The sequence below is a fragment of the Giraffa tippelskirchi genome, chromosome Y (assembly GCF_054371585.1).
Source record: "Giraffa tippelskirchi isolate mGirTip1 chromosome Y, T2T-mGirTip1v1.2.pri, whole genome shotgun sequence".
In the NCBI taxonomy this organism is placed as follows: domain Eukaryota; kingdom Metazoa; phylum Chordata; class Mammalia; order Artiodactyla; family Giraffidae; genus Giraffa; species Giraffa tippelskirchi.
The window spans coordinates 8,630,150-8,649,799 of NC_137290.1; the positions used below are offsets into that span (position 1 = coordinate 8,630,150).

Below are 19,650 nucleotides of genomic sequence, written 5' to 3' on the forward strand. Positions count from 1 at the left end.
TCTTACTTTTTGGGTTGCTGTGGTTGTTCGTCACCAAGTCACATCCAGTTCTTCGCTACCGCACGGACTGCAGCACGCCAGGCTTCCCTCTCCTTCACCATCTCCCAAAGTTAGCACAAACCCACGTCCATTGAGTTGGTGATGCCATCCAACCATCTCATCCTCTGCCGCCTCCTTCTTCTCTTGCCTTCAGTCTTTCCCAGCATCAGGGTCTTTCCCAAGGAGTCCACTCTTCGCATGAGGTGGCCAAAGTATTGGAGTTTCAGCTGCAATGTCAGTCCTTCCAATCAATATTCAGAGTTGATTTCCTTTAGGATTGACCGCTTTGATCTCCTTGCAGTCTAAGGGACTCTCAAGAGTCTTCTAATAGAATTGTAGCCAGCATATATAAACTGCCTGTGTGGATCTCAGACACCACTTTAATCATTTGACATGTGATGGGGTTCAGGACACCTCACTCCAAAATATGGCACCTGGCATATTGAAGGTGAAGCAGTTTGAGAAAACAGCAGAAGGAAGAGGTTCACTCTCTTCCCCTTCCCCCTTCTTCCATGAAACAAGCCATAATCCCCTCATGGGAGAGGTACCCTCCCTATAGCAGGAGGACAGGAGCATTCTTATCTCCAAAGGGTGAGGAACACTTCCAAGAGGAAGCCTAACACACAGGCCTTGCTAAGTTTCTGCCAGCTTATTACACTCACCACTTATTCCTTAACCGATCATATTCTTCCACAACTGTCCACACCTCATCAAACCTAGTTTGAAATACTCAGGTCTGTTTCTTTAGGTCTTCATTTCCTTAGGAAGGCTCCTCTGTCACTCAAAGCATATTAAAATAAGTTGTAAGCTTGTCTCCTCTTAATCTGTCTTTGCTGATTCATTTTCAGACCCACACAGCGACCCTCAGCACGTGGAAATAAAGATTTTCCACCTATACATACTTTGATTCTTACATTTAATAACTTGCTTTCCTTTTATTGTAGAAGGACAAACTGAGGCTCAGGGAGCTTGAATGACCTCCAAATTGTAGGTTTTCAGATAAAATGCATAGAAGGGCACTTCTGGGGAATCCCCCACACCAGGGGTTTGTGAGCTGCACGTGGATACCTAAAATGTCATCACCAAATCTCAGGTCATAAGTTTTCTCTTAAGTTCTCTTCCTGGAGTTTTCTAGTTTTGGTTTTACATTTGGGTGTGTGATCCATTTTGAGTTAATTTTTGTCACAGGTATAAGGCCAGTGTCAAGAATATTAACCATTATGCCATCATCATCATAATCAACATCACAATGCATAACATAATTATTGCACGTTTCACTGTACTTTCCCTACATATCTCGAGGCCCTGATAAATGTTCTTTAGTTAAATACAAACGGCTCCTCAACACAGGAAAACATATTCTACCTTGCTCATGAAAACTTTCTCAACCCTAGTTTTGGAAAAACTGAAAAAGCATCCTATAACACTGAGAATGCTGGTTTGCTCACACAGGCTGGTGGGGGTCTGATATGCAAGCGTCTATGGAAGGCAGTTTAGAAATCTTTGTAAAAATGACACACACATTTGCTTTGTGGCTCAACAATTCCACTCAACAATTCCACACACCAGCAGAACTGCTGAAGCTCCTAGTTGTGCACAGAATACTGGAAGCAAAGGGCTGAAAACAATGCAACCACCCAGTAGTCAGAAATGGGTTAAGTAAATCAAGTCACAACAACAGTACAACAGAATTCAAATAGCTGATCAAAAACACTAGGCATATTCTCTTTGTACTGATATAAAAAGGTCTCCAAGATAGGAAAAAATGAAGGCATAGAACAATGGGTACTGTCTGCCACTTTTTGTATAAAAAAAAGTAGGAAATGAGACTATGAGTATTTTTGCAAACTAAAAATATTTCTACTGTATTTGTACCAACAAATAGTTACATATAATATGAATCTGTGTGGCATCATGATATATGTGTTATAGTTGACTCTTTGAGACCCCATGGACTCAACAGTCCATGAAATTCTCCAGGTAAGAATACTGGAGTGGATAGCCGTTCCCATCTCCAGGGGAGCATCCCTACCCAGGGATCGAACCCTGGTCTGCCTGCATTGCCGGTGGTTTTTTACCAGCTGAGCCACAAGGGAATCCCAAGAACACTGGAGTGGGTAGCCTATCCCTCCTCCAGTGGATCTTCCCGACCCAGGAATCGAACCAGCGTCTCCTGCATTGCAGGCGGATTCTTTACCAACTGAGCTTCCAGGGAAGCCTTATATTACTATCAAGGAAGTACTAGTATCACTTAAGTACACATTTTAAGCTACAGCATATACCACATTGTGTCACATTATAGGTTGTGTTACATCGTCACATTTCTTATTTAGAAAATATATTTTATATTTTAAAATATTTATATCTATTACAGATAAATATCTACCGAATTTATAGTATAGATATTTATAATATGTATCAATGATAATCACATGTATGTGTGTATAATGCACATATGTATATACGCACATATCTCTATTTACATATACATAAAGACACTGTGGAAGGACACTGAAATCATGTTCACACTTTCATAATTATTCAGTATAATTATTCATACATATTCAAATAATTGCACCGGTCACCTGAGTGTTCTGTGGTTTTATAGCATGAGAATTTGGTCAGTGGCACACACAAAGTGAGAAGGCTTTTCACTGCATACTGTTTATTTTGAAACCGTTTTAAACCACGTGCTAACTACTGCCAAAACTCGTAAAGCATCTAAAGGAAGTAGTCCTCCGGCCCCTCCCAGCCCTCTCTAGGCCGCGTGGTCCTCGCGGGCCCGCCCAGCGGAGCCGGCCAAAAGCGGCCTGCGTTTTCTGCGCCGCGCTTTCTGCACCGGCCGTCCCACAGGGCGCATGCGCAGACCGCTGGAAGCGCCTGCCTGGCGGGTTTGCGCTGCAAGACCGAGGTGCAGAGGTTCGGTCAGGCGAGGGTGTCCGTCTGCGAGGTGAGCGCGCGGCGTCCAGGGCCCGGACGCGAGGGAGAGGCCCTGGGGGTGACGGCCCGGCTCGCGGGCAAGGAGGCGCGGGCGTCCTCTCAGGGACGCCGGAGCAGACGCTCCTCTTCGCGGGGAAGTCGACGGAAAGGGAGGCGCGAAGTAGCGGCCCTGAGGGGAAGGGGTGCGGGAGGCCGCGCGGGCCAAGTCAGCTCTGAGGAGGACGCGGCGGCCTCCCTGTTGCTCACGCCCCGGCTTCCTGTCAATGCTTCCCCAGCCGGAAGGCCTTCCACCCGCCCTCCTCCTCCCGCGTCGCACCTTCCTCCCCGTCCTAGGACCCCACAGCCCCTCCCTTTTTAGGGCCTCTTCGCTCTCACCCCCAAGAACGCGTTCCTTGGTCCCTGAGGACCCTCTCCGTCGTCCTCTCGGACCCCTGCCCTCCCCTTCGAGGACCCCACGGGCCTTCCCCTTCAGACACACCTGTTGGCCTCCTCAAGGACTCCCGCCCTAGAAAACCCTCTTTCCCCCTCGAGGACCCCTCCCTTCCCTTCCCGTCCCCCCCCCGTTTGGAGGATCCCCCCAGTTTACCCCCTCAGAGACCCCCTGCCTTCCCCTCAGAACACCCTCCTTCCTCCATGAGGACCTCCACCCTCCCCTTCGACGATGCCCCTCAGCCCTCTTCTTCTAGGAGCCCACTCTCGCTCTCCCCCACCAGAACCACCCTTCTTCGCCTTTGAAGACCCCCGTTCCTCTCCAGACCCCCTGGCCCCTCCCCCCAGCCTCCCCCACATTCAAACTCCCCTTTTTTCTTAGGACCCCTCCTCTCCCCTCAACACAGTGCCCTCAGCCTTGGCCCTGCCATTATCCCTCCCCTCTGTCCTGCTCCTGCCTCTCTCCGAGCTCCACCCCCTTTATGTCAGAGGCGCTCCTTCCTTCAGCTCCCCCTTTACCTCCTGTCCCACCTTCCTCTGTGTTTTCCCCCTGGCTCTGGCCCACCTCTCCTCTCCCAGCCCTTACCCTCCCTCAGCCTTCCTGCGGTCCCCCACTTCTGCCCTGGCCCTGGTCCCTCCTTCCTGCCCCTCTTGCCTCAGACCTCCTCCCTCCATCACACCTCTCCTCTCTATATCCTTTCGCTCAGTCCTGGCCCCCTTCCTCTCCTTAGTTCTGCCTCTCCTTTCTGCTCCTCTGCCTCAGTCCCACCCCTTCTCTCTGGGCGCCTACTCCCTGGACACCTCTCCTAGCCCAGACTGGTTCTTCCTCTTTACCTTGCCCCCCTCCTCCTCCTCTGGTCCAGCTCTGCATTCTGCCTGGCCTTGCTTTCCTCCTTTCCCCATTCCTCAGCACTTCTCTTTTGGTGGCTCCCTTCAGTCCCTGCTTCCTCCTCCCACAGCCTCAGCTCACCTGGAATCTCCTGGCCTCCACTCCCTTCTCCCAGCACTCATCCCCATTTCTCTGAACTTTCTTCCCTACTCTGAAATCAAGGAACCCACCACCACTCATGGTTTTAGGGACTCTTTGGCTTTTTTTTCCCCCAAGTATTTAACATTAGCTGCTTTTATGCCTACTTTTCCCTCTCTGGGCGAGGAGAAGGGATTGTGACTCTCTGCTCTAGCTTGGGACCTGGCTAGCCTAGAGAAGCAGGCTGCCAGGATTTCACAGTCATTTCTGCTACTCCTTTCTCATAATCTTACGCTGCAGCCTATAGAGATAGAAATTCAGTGGGGGTATCATACATGCAAAAAAAGGAAGTAATAGCAAATTTTAAATTCATGGTAGGCGGAAAAGTGTTAAGAAAAAAATATAGTCTTCTCATTTGTTATCCCGGGACACGACTTAGCGACTTCACTTTCACTTTTCCCTTTCATGCACTGGAGAAGTCAGTGGAAACCCACTCCAGTATTCTTGCCTGGAGAATCCTGTGGACAGGGGAGCCTGGTGGGCTGCCGTCTATGGGGTCGCATAGAGTCGGACACGACTGAAGCGACTTGGCAGCAGCAGCAGCATCATATGTTATCCCAGACTAACTTCTAGTTCGAGAGTTAAAATGTTTAAATAAAGAAATAAGAAAATATATTCGAATATTTAAGTGATCTCTGCCTTTTTCTACAGATTTGTATGATATCTTTATATGTTTTGCATAGGGATCCAGTCCTTTGTAGGATGAATGTATTGTAATGATCTTTCCTCATTTTGTATGAACTCATTTTTAAAAGGATCTTCTTAGGTGGTTCATCAATTTGTTCAGTTCGTTATCGTTTGGGCTTCAAGTCTCTTCCCTTCAGTGCCATTTCTGAGATTTTTCTAGCCTGTGTCTGTGGATCTTCTCGACCTGACACTGACTGAGGCAACAACCGTTCTGTAGATGTGCAAATCTGTGTGAATATTCATTTAGGCATTTGTGTGAAATGAGCTAACTTCCTTTGATTCACATAACCTCTACTGTCCAGTTAAACTCTGCAAGCCATTTGTGAGTCTCTCTGTGTAATTTCTGCAGATCCGAAGGTTTCTGACTCTCTTCTTCATCTGATAAGACTCAGCCCACCATCTTCCACAACAGTGTGCTTTGAAGCAGCCTGCCTTTTAGAGTATCTCCATCCTTTGAAGGGTCAAGCTGTAAAAATGCTCCACGTGAAAGAGGTTTTGGATATCTCGAGGAATCCCCAGCTTGTTCATCTACGTGATCAAGAAAAAAATCCAGAAACCACCCCAAAAACAAACCCAGAGGCTCCAAGAGTTTCTCATCAAAACTTTAGGTCTTTTCAGTCCCTGTCGGTTACAGGACCTCCCCAAGCTGTGAGCCAAATCCAGGATCTCTGCCGGCGATGGCTGCAGCCAAAGATCCGCACCATGGAGCAGATGATGGAGTCAAAACAAATACACAGTCAAAGAAAAAAAAAAAAGAGGGCATGCAGTATGGGAGATATGAGGCCTGAAATTTAAATTCTGCCAAAATTTGACTGGTCTCTTAGAAACTCAAAGTTAACTAGATTGGAACTAAGGGCATCTCACTGATGATAGAAGAAAGCCATTCACTCCTAATAGCCCTTTGAATGAAACTGATACTAAAAGCAAAGCATTGTGTGTGTGTATATATATATATATACATATATATACACATATATAAAAATAGACAAGGGGAGAAAAGCAAGGGCACAAGACGGGGAAGTGGACCAGTGGGATGGGTTGATTACATTGAAAAATATAAAGAAGTAAATTTGAAATAAACATGAGGGTCATGTATGGCTGAATGGTGATGTATCAAGGATTATGATTAGTCCAGTTTTGTGCACCTGCATTCATTAAAAGGATTTTGAAGATGCTAATAGTAAACATGTTGGACACTTAAAATGTACTACATTCTAAATATTTTATAACAGTGCTTTACTTCTCTTAGTAGTTCTTGAGATAGGTATTACCCTCCTTCCACAAATGAGAAGACAGAGGCACAGGGAGGTTGAATAACTTAACCTGTGAACATGTTAGTCGTTCAGTCGTGTCTGACTTTTGACCCCATGGACTGTAGCCTGCCAGGCTCCTTGCCAGTGGAATTCTCCATGCAAAAAGACTGGAGTGGGTTGTCATTTCTTTCTCCAAGGGATTCTGTCTGAGCCACCAGGGAAGCCCAACTTGCCTGTGGTCCACAATTATTAATAGTAATTGGCAGTCAGGATTCAGACCTCCGTGGCTGGCTCCAGAGTCTGTCATCTTATTAATCGTGGCTGTTAATACCACCTCCAGTGGACATAGGGCATATGGTCCCAGAGAATTTTTAAACTTGGTCAAAGGCAGAGCCTTTGATGGAGCTCAAATTCAAGAGAAGGGAAAGAGCTTGCTAGGGTATGAGAAAGAATCTATAGAATAGTGAAAGGTACTCTTGGAAAGAGACCACAAACAAGGAAGGACTTCAGGTTTCCTGAGGGAAGGTGGTGGTTGTCTTCTAGATCCCTGAGTGAAAAAGATGTAGTAATAAGAGTTGTGGTCTTTTTTTTTTAATACCTGCTTTGTGCTCCACATATGTAATGTTTAACCCTTACAGGCGCCCATAGAACTAGAGATGATTGTAATTTTCATGTTACAATTGAGAAACTGAAGTTCTCTGGTGACTAAATGGTTGGTGAAACTAGGCCCATTGATAGAAATAAAGAGGGAACTTTTGCTTTATTTGGAAGGCACTGAAAATCCATGGAAGCATTTAGAGGTGAGAGATAACCAAACCTCTTTTCTGGAATTGCCACACTGAGCTGAGAAATGATTTTTTTGGTCTTTCTCTTGTCATAGGAAGTGCTGCTTCTGCCCATGGTAGGTGAGGGGTTGGCAGGCTACTCTCTGTGTCTGTGGGTGCTGCCAGACTGGACTCAACTCTGTGGTTATTCCTTCTCCCTTCTAGGGTTCTCTGCTCCAAACTGTGTCCTTGCAGAAGAGAGAAACACAAAACACCACCAAAAGAAGGACACAAAGATGTCTGACAGGAAGCCATTTGTTAGATCTCAGGTGAGTCAGGTTTTCTTCTGACTTAGTTCTGTAGTGTGAGGAGCTCCCCTTTCTGATTTCTAGACCTCCTCTATCTAATTAAACATCCTCATTTGCTTAAAGTCTTTACATAAACTTTACGTAACTGAGCCTTTCCCTGGCTTCTGTATCAGAATTTTCTTCTGACTCTTTGTATTTGCTTTCCTGCTTTTTCTCACACTTATTGCCACCACCACATACCACATCTTTAATATTTTCTCTCTTCCTATCTCTTGAATTAATTTTTCATTGTTTATTATTCCATTTTCTCTCCACTTTTGACTTAGTCAAAGCAACCCTCGTGTGATTTGTACTATTATTATGCTCCTTTTTGTATAAGAAATAACTGTTGTGAATTTTTAAAAATTTGCTCCTTCATGTTCTTGTTAAATCATGTTTTGAAACCTAGAAGAAGCTAACATGCTGCACTTCCTTTAGAAAAAAATTCACGGGTGGGGGGAAGGCGTTTGACAATTAGGAAAAGAAAGTGTTTAAAAATGCTCCTTGAGGAAGAGCTAAGGGGAAAAGGGTTGAGAAACGTTGTTCTAGATGATCTGTTCCTGAGACTAGCCCTCTGTCCCTGCAGTGTCCGTGTCTAGGATCCCAAGTGAAGATGCCCACAGAGACGACTGAGGTAATAAAAGAGAATTTGTAAGTGGGTATATTGTGACAAACTGGGGGGCATCTGCCCCATCTAAGGGGCAGCTATGACTCAGCTTCAGCTGATGGCGCCATGTGAGAATGTGGACCCTGATCCCTAGATCTTCTGATTTTTTAAAGTGAAGTCAAAAAATCCAGCTAATAATATGAATTATACTAATATTTTGGTGTTGGCAACTAACAAATTTTGAAGAAAGAATAAAGAACACATGTGGGCCAAATAAACCCCTCTATAAAAGCTGGGCAGTCAGTACATGCTCTCTAGTTCATTGATCTGCATAATGTTTCCGTGAAAACACAAAAGATGTATATTAGTAAAATGGGTATCATGGTCTTCGGTAGTCTTCCAATACCTGCTTTTTACATCCAGCTTTCTGTTACCAAGAATGTTGCATGTAATTGTAATTAATTAGTTTGTATTACTGGATTTTTCTGAGGTGTGATTATGTGTGTGTTAGTCGCCCAGTGATCATGGCATCTGATGCCATCACGTCATGGCAAATAGATGGGAAAAGAGTGGAAACAGTGGCTGACTTTATTTTTGGGGGCTCCCAATTCACGGCAGATGGTGATTGCAGCCGTGAAATTAAAATACATTTAGTCTTTGGAAGGAAGGTTATGACCAACCTAGACAGCGTATTGAAAAGCAGAGATGTTCCTTTGTCAACAAAGGTCCATCTAGTCAAGGCTATAGTTTCTCCAGTAGTCATGTATGGATGTGAGAGTTGACTGTAAAGAAAGCCAAGTGCCGAAGAATGGATGTTTTTGAACTGTGGTGTTGGAGAAGACTCTTGAGAGTCCCTTGGACGGCAGGGAGATCCATCCAGTTGATCCTAAAGGAGATCAGTCCTGGGTGTTCACTGGGAGGACTGGTGTTGAGGCTGAAACCCCAGTCCTTTGGCCACCTGATGCAAAGAGCTGACACACTGGAAAAGACCCTGTTTCTGGGGAAGATTGAGGGCAGGAGGAGAAGGGGATGACAGAGGATGAGATGGTTGGGTGGCACCACCAACTCCATGGACATGAGTTTGGGTAAACTCCGGGAGCTGGTGATCGACGGGGAGGCCTGGTGTGCTGCAGTTCATGGGGTCGTAAAGAGTTGGACACGACTGAGTGACTGATCTGAAGTGAACTGAACTGAGTGACTCAGTTGTGTCTGATTCTTTGCAACCTCAGGGACTGTAGCCTGACAGTCTCCTATGCCCATGGAATTCTCTAGGCGAGAATACTAGAGTGGGTTGCCATTCATTATACCATAGGATCTTCTTGACTGAGGGATTGAACCTGGGTCTCCTGCATTGCAGGCAGATTCTTTACCATCTGAGCCACCAGGGGAGCCCCAATATCATCATACATTTATCTCTTCTACCATAAATGAGTGTTTGGGTCTTGCCTAGATTTTGGAGGTTAGAAGACAGTACACATGAGCAGATATACCTAGGAATAGGTACATTTCTGGACCCAAAAGTGGTTTACCCATTTACATTTCCCTGGTGGCTCAGACGATGAAGCATCTGCCTGCAACGCGGGAGACCTGGGTTCAATCCTTGGATCGAGAAGATCCCCTGGAGAAGGAAATGGCGACCCACTCCAGTACTCTTGTCTGGCAAATTCCATGGCCGGGGGAGCCTGGTAGGCTGCAGTCCACGGGATCGCAAAGAGTCACACACAACTGAGCTCACACACAACTGAGCAACTTCACTTTTAGCATCTTTTAAGAGGTCTCAAAAGCCCACATTCTAAGATTTTCGTTGGTGGCTCAGTCAGTAAAGAATCTGCCTGCAGTGCAGGAGATGGAGGTTCAATCCTTGGTCAGAAAGATCCCCTGGAAAAGGAATGGGAACCCGCTGTGTAGTATTCTTGCCTTGGAAATCCCATGGACAAAAGAGCTTGGCTACAGTGGATGGGTCTCAAAATTTTGAGTCAGGCACGACTGAGCAACTACACCACCACCACCACCAACAGTCCCCATTCTAGACAGTATTTGGTATTGTCAAACTTCTTAATTTTTGTCAGTTGAATGGGTGTAAAGTCATACTGTGTCATTTTGAAATGCATTTTCTCATTATAATAAGATTGTCTATCTCTGCATATTTATGCACTGTTTGTGTTTTGTGGATGAGTCACTGAGGCTTAACCTAGCCACACTGACCGAGCTATAAGAGAGAACCAGAACGTAAACCCAACTGTCTCTTTTTCCTGAGACTGGGGTATACTGCTCAACTTTTATTTGCATTTTTCTCTCTTTATTAAGGAACTTAAAAGGATCTTTCTCCTCCCACACAGATCTCTAGAAATTCGCAGCAGGAGCTGTCTTAGAAATAGTCCCACTTCTCTCAGACTTCAAGACAAAAGAAAGATATGCTTATTTTTTATCTTTCTTTTCTATGTTTTAAATTATGAAAATATGATAACACATTTACAGGAGGCTTGGAGAGTTCACAACAAAGTTCCATATAATTCCACTATGTGGTGGTTGGTGGTTTAGTCGCTAAGTCATGTCCAGTTCTTGTGACTGCATGGACTGTAGCCTGCCAGGCTCCTCTGACCAGGCAAGAATACTGGAGTGGGTTGCCATTTGCTTCTCCAGGGGTCTTCCCGACCCAGGAATCAAACCTGAGTCTCCTGCATTGCAGGGAGATTCTTTACCAACTGAGCTATGAGGGAACTATGAGGGAAGTCCTACTATAAATTACAATTAATGTTTAAGTAGATAAATTAAGGTTTTTAGTTGGACTTTCAATATCAAACTCAAAATTAATAGAATGAATAAAAGTAGAAGTCTGTGGTAGATCTGAAAGCAGTACGAACAAATTCAACATACTTCAGATTTATATAGTTTTCACACAACAAGAGAATCCAAATTCTGTTCAAGTTCCCATAGACTATAAACTAGGAGACCCTGGAACATATCCAGGGAGATAAAGTGCAAAAATGTCATGGCCTGAAGGTATTGAAATCATATACAGTCTGTTCTCGTATCACTGTGGAATTATGTTAGAAGTTAATACCAAAAGATGTTGGAAAATAACCCACATATTTTCAAGTGCAGTGTGACGTTTCCCAAGAGAGATCTTTGACTTAGCCATCGAAAGCCTCTATAAAGTTAGAAGACTGAAAGAAACAAGAGGGTGATTGCAGAGAAGAAAACATTTTAATGAGAAAGACTTAAAGGAAAGAAACCCTTGTAGGTCCCTGAAACCTTTGGATTAGAGTCTTTCTGCTTGTCTGAATGTGTGCTTCATGGTCAGTCCCCTCTTATCAGATACCTTTCCCCCTCTTTGGGATAATTCCGGATTTCAATCATTTAGGAGTATATCTGGTATTTCAGGAATTGGTAACTTTCAAGGATGTGGCTGTGGACTTCAGTCCAGAGGAATTACCCTACCTCAGTGCTTCTCAGAGGAAGCTCTACCGGGAGGTGATGCTGGAAAATTACAGGAACCTGGTCTCCCTCGGTAAGCTGTGATGACCAAAATTGTTTCCAGACATTGGCATATGTCCCTAGTGGCAGAATCTTTGGAAACAGGCTTTATTTTTCTTGTGTGTAAATTTGCACTTGCCTGTTATCTCAGAGCCTTTAGAAACCAGGCTGGGAGTTCCTGAGGGTACAAGACAGAACCCCCAAGTTATAAGTCTCCTTCTTCAACAGGGTACCAGTTCCCTAAACCTGACATTATCTCACAGCTGGAAGAGGAGGAGTCACATGCTAGGGAGGAAGACGGGAGTGCAGTGACATGTCCAGGTGAGCAGTGAGACCGGGATCTTGGGGAGACAACCCTGCTTAGTGAGCAGGGGCTGGGAGCTGGTCCTCAGAGCCCACTCAGCTTAGGCAGAGGGCCGGTAGGTGCTTTCACCTTAGGGGCTCGTGTGGCCACGCCAGATCATGCTCACTCAGTACTTCTTTTATCTCCTCTCTGAAGCTCATCTCTTCCTCTCCTGCTCAGCTCCAGGGAGGCCAGTTTTCCTATCCTCTAATGTTCAAGCCCCTGCATTCATTTGTGCCTTTCCCCTGACAGCTAGAAATCAGAGGTCTTTCCTCTGTCACTGAGACAAGCGAAAACCTTGGTGTGATACCACTGCTCTTTCCAGCCCTCAGGGAGTTGACTTTATAAAGCACACATCAGGTTCTTACCACTCCCAAAAGAAAATCCAGACTTCTAGCAAAACATTTAAATCCGTCCCAGTCTGGCCCAAAAGTCACATCCAGCTTCATCTCTCATAGGTACTCCTAGTAGAACCCTATATTGCTGCTCCCCAGGACTGTGTACTTCCATAGTCAGTGTCTGCTCAGAATAAGATTGCCGCCCATTTCACTGCTTTCTGAGCCCTAATGCCTTCCCCTGCCTGATCTTTTTCCATTCCCAGATGAAATTCCCCAAACTCTCCTTTTGTACATTTATAGCCTGATTAGAGTCTTTGTACAGACTTACGAACATCCAGGTGGATGATGCTTTGCTCGGAATCAGCGTTTAGTACATGTTGAATTGAATGGGTAAAACGAGAGATTGGGAGCCAAGAAAAGAGTTGGAATTGTGTTGCTTTATTCTGAGTGAGAAGGTGTTGACCGGTGTACTCCAGTGTTTTCCCCAATAGTCCTACAGAATTATGATAATCGGGGTTCTTTACAAAAAAAAAAAAAAACACCAAAAGTGTTGCCTAACAAGATCAGTTCGAGAAATGCTACCTCTTACATTTCCCTTCTTTGACATTTGAGATGCTGCTTAAGGGATCTGAAGAGTCCTACAAGAGTGAAAGCTGACTTGCATCGTACGGTATCTCCCGGATTGACCTGACAGTAGAATCCCTTTATGGCCACAGTTGTATTAGTTCCTCCAAAGCGCAGTGATGTACCAAGCATGGTCTGGAAGTTGCAGCCAAACCCCAGTCCCCCCTCTTTCTCTGGTTTCCTTCTCATTCTCTTGTCAGTGCCTCTGGCATCTTTGTCAATGTTCAGTCCTCCTAGATGGTCTTTGCTGCCTCACCCTCACCTATCCTTGCTTACTGTCTTCTTTATCCTTCTCCCATTCTCTCCTTAGGTTCCTGGAAAACTCTCAAACCTCTGTACTAACGCGTCTGTAATGATTGGTCTCTTTCTTCTGTTTCTACTATAATGATGTTTTTCTCTGAGTAAAAAATAGTAGAGGACCTTTTACATTTCTTTTAGGTTGTGAGGACCAATCTGAAACCAAAGATCTAACTCCAGAGCAAAGCCTGCCTGTAGAGAAATCATCCTCGGGGGCAAGAATAGAGGATTTGGAGGCAGGTGACTCCTTGTGTGCCCACATGAGAGAGTCTTGTGCTGATGTTCTGCTGGAGTCGCACCAGGTCAAGCCGGCAGAAGTTTTGAGTTCCACAAATATGAGTGACCCCAAGACCCTCACTCAGGAAGGAAGCCACGAGGGTGATCAACTAGAGAAAAGCTCAGAACTTAAGAAACCATTGGAGAGTCTGCTAGGAAATGGTCCCCGGGAGCACACTACTCTTGGAGTCTGCACCAGGTCCTGCCTGGCCCACAACTCGTTTTTCCTCCAAGAGAACAAACACTATAGATGTGAATTTTGTGGGAGAGACTTCAGTACCCGAGGAGGCCGGGAGAAGCACCAGCAAATCCACACGGGGAAGAAGCCCTTTGTATGTAAACGGTGTGGGGAGGCCTTCTACCTCATGCCGCACCTCAGCAGGCATCAGAAGACTCACTGGGATGGGAAGTCCTTGACCCAGCGTGCAGATGTCTACGGCCGCATGAGCGTTCAGAGGGAGGACTGCCATGAGCGTCTCGAGTGTGGCAAAGCTTTCATCCAGGCTGTGCATCGTCTCCAGCATCTCAAAGCCCACGAAGCAGCAAGAGCCCTTCCACGTGAGTTACCCCGAGACAAGATGTATTTGATTCGATATAAGCGGCAGCACGACTACGTTGGAAAAAGAGCCCGTCAGTGTTGCGACTGTGGCAGAAGGTTCCGTCAAAGTTCACGCCTCATCCAGCACTACAGGATTCACGCTCAGGAGAGGCCTTACCAGTGCCAGCTGTGTGGGAAGTGTTTCAGCCGATCCTCCTGCCTCACTCAACATTACCAACTCCATTCTCAAGAGAAGCCCCTGGAGTGCCATTACTGTTGAAACACGTCCAGTCAGAACATTCTCAACCTCTTAGGCTTTCTCCTGGAGAGAGACCCTTGGAGCGCTCTGAATGAAAGAAGGTCTTGCACCAGCCCTCCTACCTTGTTAACAACTTGAAAACGTGTCATGGTGTAGTCAGAAAACAGCAAGCGGTTGCAAGGGGATAGAACAGTCTTTTTGCAGACGGACAGTCAGCACGTGTGCCAGTCACTGAAGCAGAAAACCTTACAGGGTATTTTTGTCACATGGGAAAGAAGCCGATAGATTTTGTCCTTCTCTGGTGGTGTCCATAGAACAGAGAACCTCGATTTTGACATCCCGACAAAAAATGTGTGACTGGCAGGTGTGCTCCAGACAGGAACTCTGTTGCCTGAATTTTTACAGAAGTATTGACCTACAATATCTTTACCACATGGGATTTATCAGCAAAGGGCATCGTAAAAAGGTGTGTGAGGTGTACCTATGGTGATAATCCACAAAGCTGAAGTAATTGGTAATGTACTTACATAGACGTTCATAAATTTGAAAACATCGCCATGTGTTTTATTTGATCTGTTAAGGAATGCTGCACTGCACCTGTGTTGAGGATATTTATTTCATATGTACAGATAGAGCAAACTTGAAACTCCAGGTTGTCATTTGATTTGACCTGGGTTGTAAGTGATGGGGCAAAAACAGAACCCCAGCTTGGTTTGGTTCGATTGTTTGGTTTTTGAGAGTCCCTGAGATACTTATTTTAAATCTTGATGCTCAACCCAGGTTTGTTTTCTTCCTGCCACATTCTCTCTGAAGAAAAGTAACATCTGTACTGACCGAAGCCACCTTTCTTTTTAGTAATTTCAATGTTATTTCATGTTAAATCAGATGGGGACACTTGTGGTATTAGGGGGTCAAAAAGATTTTTAAAGTGAAATTCTCATAGCCATTTCTCTTACAATTTAGGATTAGATGAATTTTGGGGACACTGATCAGGGAAGAATATTTTTGCTAAACACTTTCTTATAATTGGTCTTGTAGATCGTAAATCTGCTACTGATCAAGTAGAATTTTTTGTAGTTTTATATTTGAGGGCTTGGGGTTTTGTATTTTTGAAAAAAGAAGGAGTATTTGAAAACGGTTTCTGTTGTTGGACTCGGGCATCATCAGCACAGCCATCTTCACCTAAAGTCCTATTTCTGTGCTGAGCAGACCTCACTCAAAAGTATGAGCCACGAATTGCACTAAAAATCTCTTTCATGCCATAGTGTTCTAATGTAAAGGTTTTGCATCACTGACTTGAATGATGGTCAGATGCACACACACCTGGGAACCAGGTGACCTAGTGTCTCAGAATCTGACTCCTGGCCTGGCAGGGTGGGTTGTGTCTGTCGTTATTCACCGCCGTGCTTTTTCTCATCCTGCCGTTTCTGACCTATGATGTGTGGCTCCAAAGTCATGAACTTAAAAACCAACATGAGTCATTAGGGCCTGCACCAGCCAAATGAGCACTTGATCCACATGAGCGCTCACTACACAGCCCCTCGTCCTTGTTTCCCAAGTTCCTGGTGGAACAGCCCGCACTGACTGGCCCTGTTTCCTCCCATGGACCACCCTCCCACCCACTGTATATTTGTTTCTGATCCTGCCACCACTACCTGAAGGGAAGATAATGTCAGTATGGCTTATTGTTGATGTTGTTAATTAACCTTCATTTGTTTCTCTTGGTGATTAATAAATATCTCTCAGGAGAAAGTTTCAGGAGAGCTTCCAATTTCTCCTCCAACTTTTACCTACTGAATTCTAGAATCTAGCAAGTGGATTTTACCTACAGCCGTTTTTACTCTGTCATACTGGTGATATTTTCATTTTTCTCATCCCTTCTATGTTTAGTAATTAGAATTCTGTGAGGAAAAGTTGTTCCTCTAGATTTTTATTCAGTAATTTATTTATATAGCATGGATTTGTGGCATGGGCTGTAATTCAACATGACCATTACTTAGTTTACAATTGTTCCAGCTCTGGCCACTGGGAGTCCTTTCGAGTTGGCTCCTGTGCCTTTTCGAAAAGACCCCATCCTTTTTCTCCTCCAACTTTTACCTACTTATTTTAGAATTGTTCCAGCTCTGGCCACTGGGAGTCCTTTTGAGTTGGCTCCTGTGACTTTTCAACAAGACCTCATCCTTTTCTGAATGGTTGTAACTGTAACCTCCATGCACTCCAGGAAGACCCTGTCATTTCTTTATGATAACTTCTACCTCACCACTACCTTGTGAGATCTGCTGCTTTCCCTGGGATCATAGCTTTACTCACACCCTTATCAGTCTGCCATCCCATTTCTTCTTTCACCATTTTTGCTAAATCTCCATACTACCTCAATTATTATTAGCTTAACACACTTTCTTTCAATTGTGTCATCTCTGTTCTTTAAACTTCAGTATATCTACCTAAGAAGGAAAATTTTAAATCAACTCAAACAAAGGGTCATACCCAGACCGTAATCAGATTTTCCTAGTCATTGCCGAGATGTGCTTTTATAGCTGGCTTGTTTGAACCTGGATCCAAATGTGCTCTATTGATTGCATTTGGTTGTCTGATTTCAAGTTTCTCTTAATCTAAAGCAATCTCTTCTCACTTTTTTTTAATGCCTTGTGTGACCCCAAGAATAATGTAGAAATATATTTCCCCCCTCTCTCCACCCAATTCCTAGTATAGCTAACAGCTTTTATATTACTTATATTAAGGTTTAACTGTTTAAATTTAGAAGCCCTCATTTTTTAATTTATTTTTAATTCTGATAAACACAAGACATAAAATTAACCATCTCAGATATTTTTAAGTGGTCAGTAGTGTTAAGTAGAGCCACATTATTGTGCAGTAGATACTCAGGACTTTTCATCTTGAAAAACTCAAATTCTGTATCCATGGAACAAGAACTCCCCATTTCCCCGTCCCTCCAGCCATGGCAGCCATCATTCTAGCTCTCATTTTTTTAAAGCTTTGTGTGATTAAGCCAGTAGTCCTGGAAGAAACTAGGTCAGTTGTCCTGTGGAATGTCCCCCCTTGTAAATGTGTCTGTTTGCTTCCTGTGGTATCCTTGTCCCTCTCTCCCTGTATTTTCTGTAAATGGAAGTTAGTGCTAAACTCTGGAGAATTTAGTTTGATTCGTCTTCAGCTGCTTTGGCAGGAATACCTCGTAGGTGGTTTTGTGTACTTTATATCATATCCCGGTCAAGTTTTTTGCCCCTGCCAAAGGTCTAGGCTCTTGAAGTCATTCTGCAAGCCACTGCACCAATCACAGGCAGGAAGGTTTCAGAGTTTTCACCATCCGTGGACTCTTCATGATCCAGCTGCATGTTCCTTCTTCACCACCTCTTCTAGACTTTTCTTTACGTGCCTCTCCCCATTACTCCATCCTGGTCTTTAGATATTTGGATTAAGAGGTGATGGAGACTCCTCGAGGGGGTCTGCTGTGGAACATTTGTCGAGGGCCCTGGGCCAAGGCTTCTTAAGAGACCTTAACTCTAGAAAGCCAGGGAGCATCAGACTTGACTCTGTTCCGATGCTGCTTTCATACCACAGATGGCAGCGGTGACAACGTGGGTAGTTAACTCTGCCAGTCATCCCTGGACTAGTTGGAATTTATGAAATATGCACAAGCCACTGCCTCCATCCTTTTCAAGCTGAACTCTAGCTGCCTGTGGTGGCAGCAGCCTCAGCCTGTTATCTTTCACCTTGCTGCTTTTCTTGCTGCTATTCTAGTGGGCCCCCAAGGATAATGCTATTTGTGGCTTTTCCCAGCAAATTCCTGATACATCAGACAGTGTGAGCACTGCTCTTATACTCAGGCTATGTTTTTTAATGTAGAAACACTCATGTTTTAAGCTTTGTTTTGATTATGCAAGTAATACATATCTGTTGAAGACAATTAGAAAATACTATCATCTTTGAGGATTTGTTTTTTTTTAATATTTGTATTTCCCTGTCTTAGATATACTTGCTGCCAGAAGAGGTATACACTGTTCAGACATTTTTCCCTGTGTATAGGTTTCTATAGATTTTTAAAGAAAATACATACTATTTTAAAGGTGGCAATTTTTCTTGTAATATATCATGAACATCTTCCCACATTCCTAAATGTATCCCCCAGTTCATCTTTCAGGACTACCTCATACTTGGTTGCATAGATGTGGCCTAATTTATTTCACTAGACTTCTAGGTTTGGAAAATGGGGTTACTGTTCTTTATCTCTTTTTTTATTCTATTGCGATCCTTTTATTTTTTTTTATTTAGTTATAATTAACATACTGTATTATATGAGGATGGGGGGATAGACCGGAAAAGTGAGGGGATTAAGAAGTACAAACTTCCAGCTATAAAATAAGTCACAGGAATGTGATGTACAAATAGGGAATATAGTCAGTACTGTTGTGACAGCTTTGTGGTGGCAGATGGTAACTGTGCTGATTGTGGTGATTGTTGCTGAATGTGTAAGAATGCTCACTCCCTGTGTTGTACACCTGAAACTTATCTGGTACATGTGCGCTGCTTCCCCATTACCTCCTGAGTCTTGGAATTTCCATCAGCAACTTGCTCTGATGTCTTTGCATGTGGTTGTGTTCCCCAAGGAGAAGTTCCCAGCAATAGACCTTCTGGGCCAAAAGGTATATGCATCTTGAAGGCTTTGGAGGCATCCCTCACCTTCTCTCCTCAAGGTCTAAAAGATGTGTACACTGTTTTTTTTCTCTTGGGAGCAAGTGAACTACTCAACTCTCCCCTATACTCACTTTCTCTGTGAAGAATTTGCACTCTTAACCCTGCTTAGGGAGGAAGAGGCCTGTTTTCAGGCCTGGAAAAATCCACAGATAAAGTAGTTTGTTCACACCCTCATTTGACCAGTTGTGTTAGGTTTACTTTCCTCATTAAACAGTATTAAGCATATTAAATAAAATTTAAGAAGCGCAACAGGCTAATAAACTCCCCTCTGGGGTGCTCTCATCAGAGCACACACCCAGGACCATGCTTGTGTTCACTTGATGAGGAGCCCCTTGGCAGGGCAGGGAGAATGTGGGCTTTGGAGCCAGGCCGAAGTGAAGGCAGAGCCAGGCCCCTCCTCAGAAGCTGATTAACCTCCCTTTCTCAGGAAATGCGGTAACAGTGTCTCTCCTTGGAACTCATGAAAGGCCTGGCGCTCCTCTGTGCAACAGAGCCTAACAGTGCCTGGTACATAGTAGGCACTCAGGGGGTGTTCTTAAAGTTCTCTTAGTGACAGTTGCTAAACCACAGAATTCTAGACCACAGCCATACATCAGATACAACCACACCTTAGCCTATTTGAGTATTCACTGTACTTAAAATAATTTTTCTGAGTAAACATTTTTCGTATAATTACAGATTGGAGTTCTTTC

At 44.4% G+C, this 19,650-nt stretch overlaps 1 protein-coding gene across 1 annotated transcript; it reads left to right on the forward strand.

Annotated features, from left to right (window-relative positions):
- Nucleotides 1-2,823: 2,823 nt before the first annotated feature.
- Nucleotides 2,824-16,008, forward strand: LOC145537503 (zinc finger imprinted 2-like). The gene is made up of 6 exons (XM_081568174.1): nt 2,824-2,989; nt 7,365-7,468; nt 8,073-8,120; nt 11,478-11,604; nt 11,799-11,891; nt 13,314-16,008. Exons 2-6 carry the CDS (start codon nt 7,436-7,438, stop codon nt 14,264-14,266), a joined length of 1,254 nt encoding a protein of 417 aa, XP_081424300.1. The 5' UTR covers nt 2,824-2,989; nt 7,365-7,435; the 3' UTR covers nt 14,267-16,008.
- The last annotated feature ends 3,642 nt before the right edge of the window (nt 16,009-19,650 follow it).

Bases quoted from the DNA above. Each gene is read 5' to 3' on its own strand.
- LOC145537503 (XM_081568174.1), top strand. From the start codon at position 7,436: ATGTCTGACAGGAAGCCATTTGTTAGATCTCAG. The intron at 8,121-11,477 runs GTAATAAAAGAG...CTGGTATTTCAG, and splicing joins TGCCCACAGAGACGACTGAG to GAATTGGTAACTTTCAAGGA. The intron at 11,605-11,798 runs GTAAGCTGTGAT...CTTCTTCAACAG, and splicing joins CAGGAACCTGGTCTCCCTCG to GGTACCAGTTCCCTAAACCT.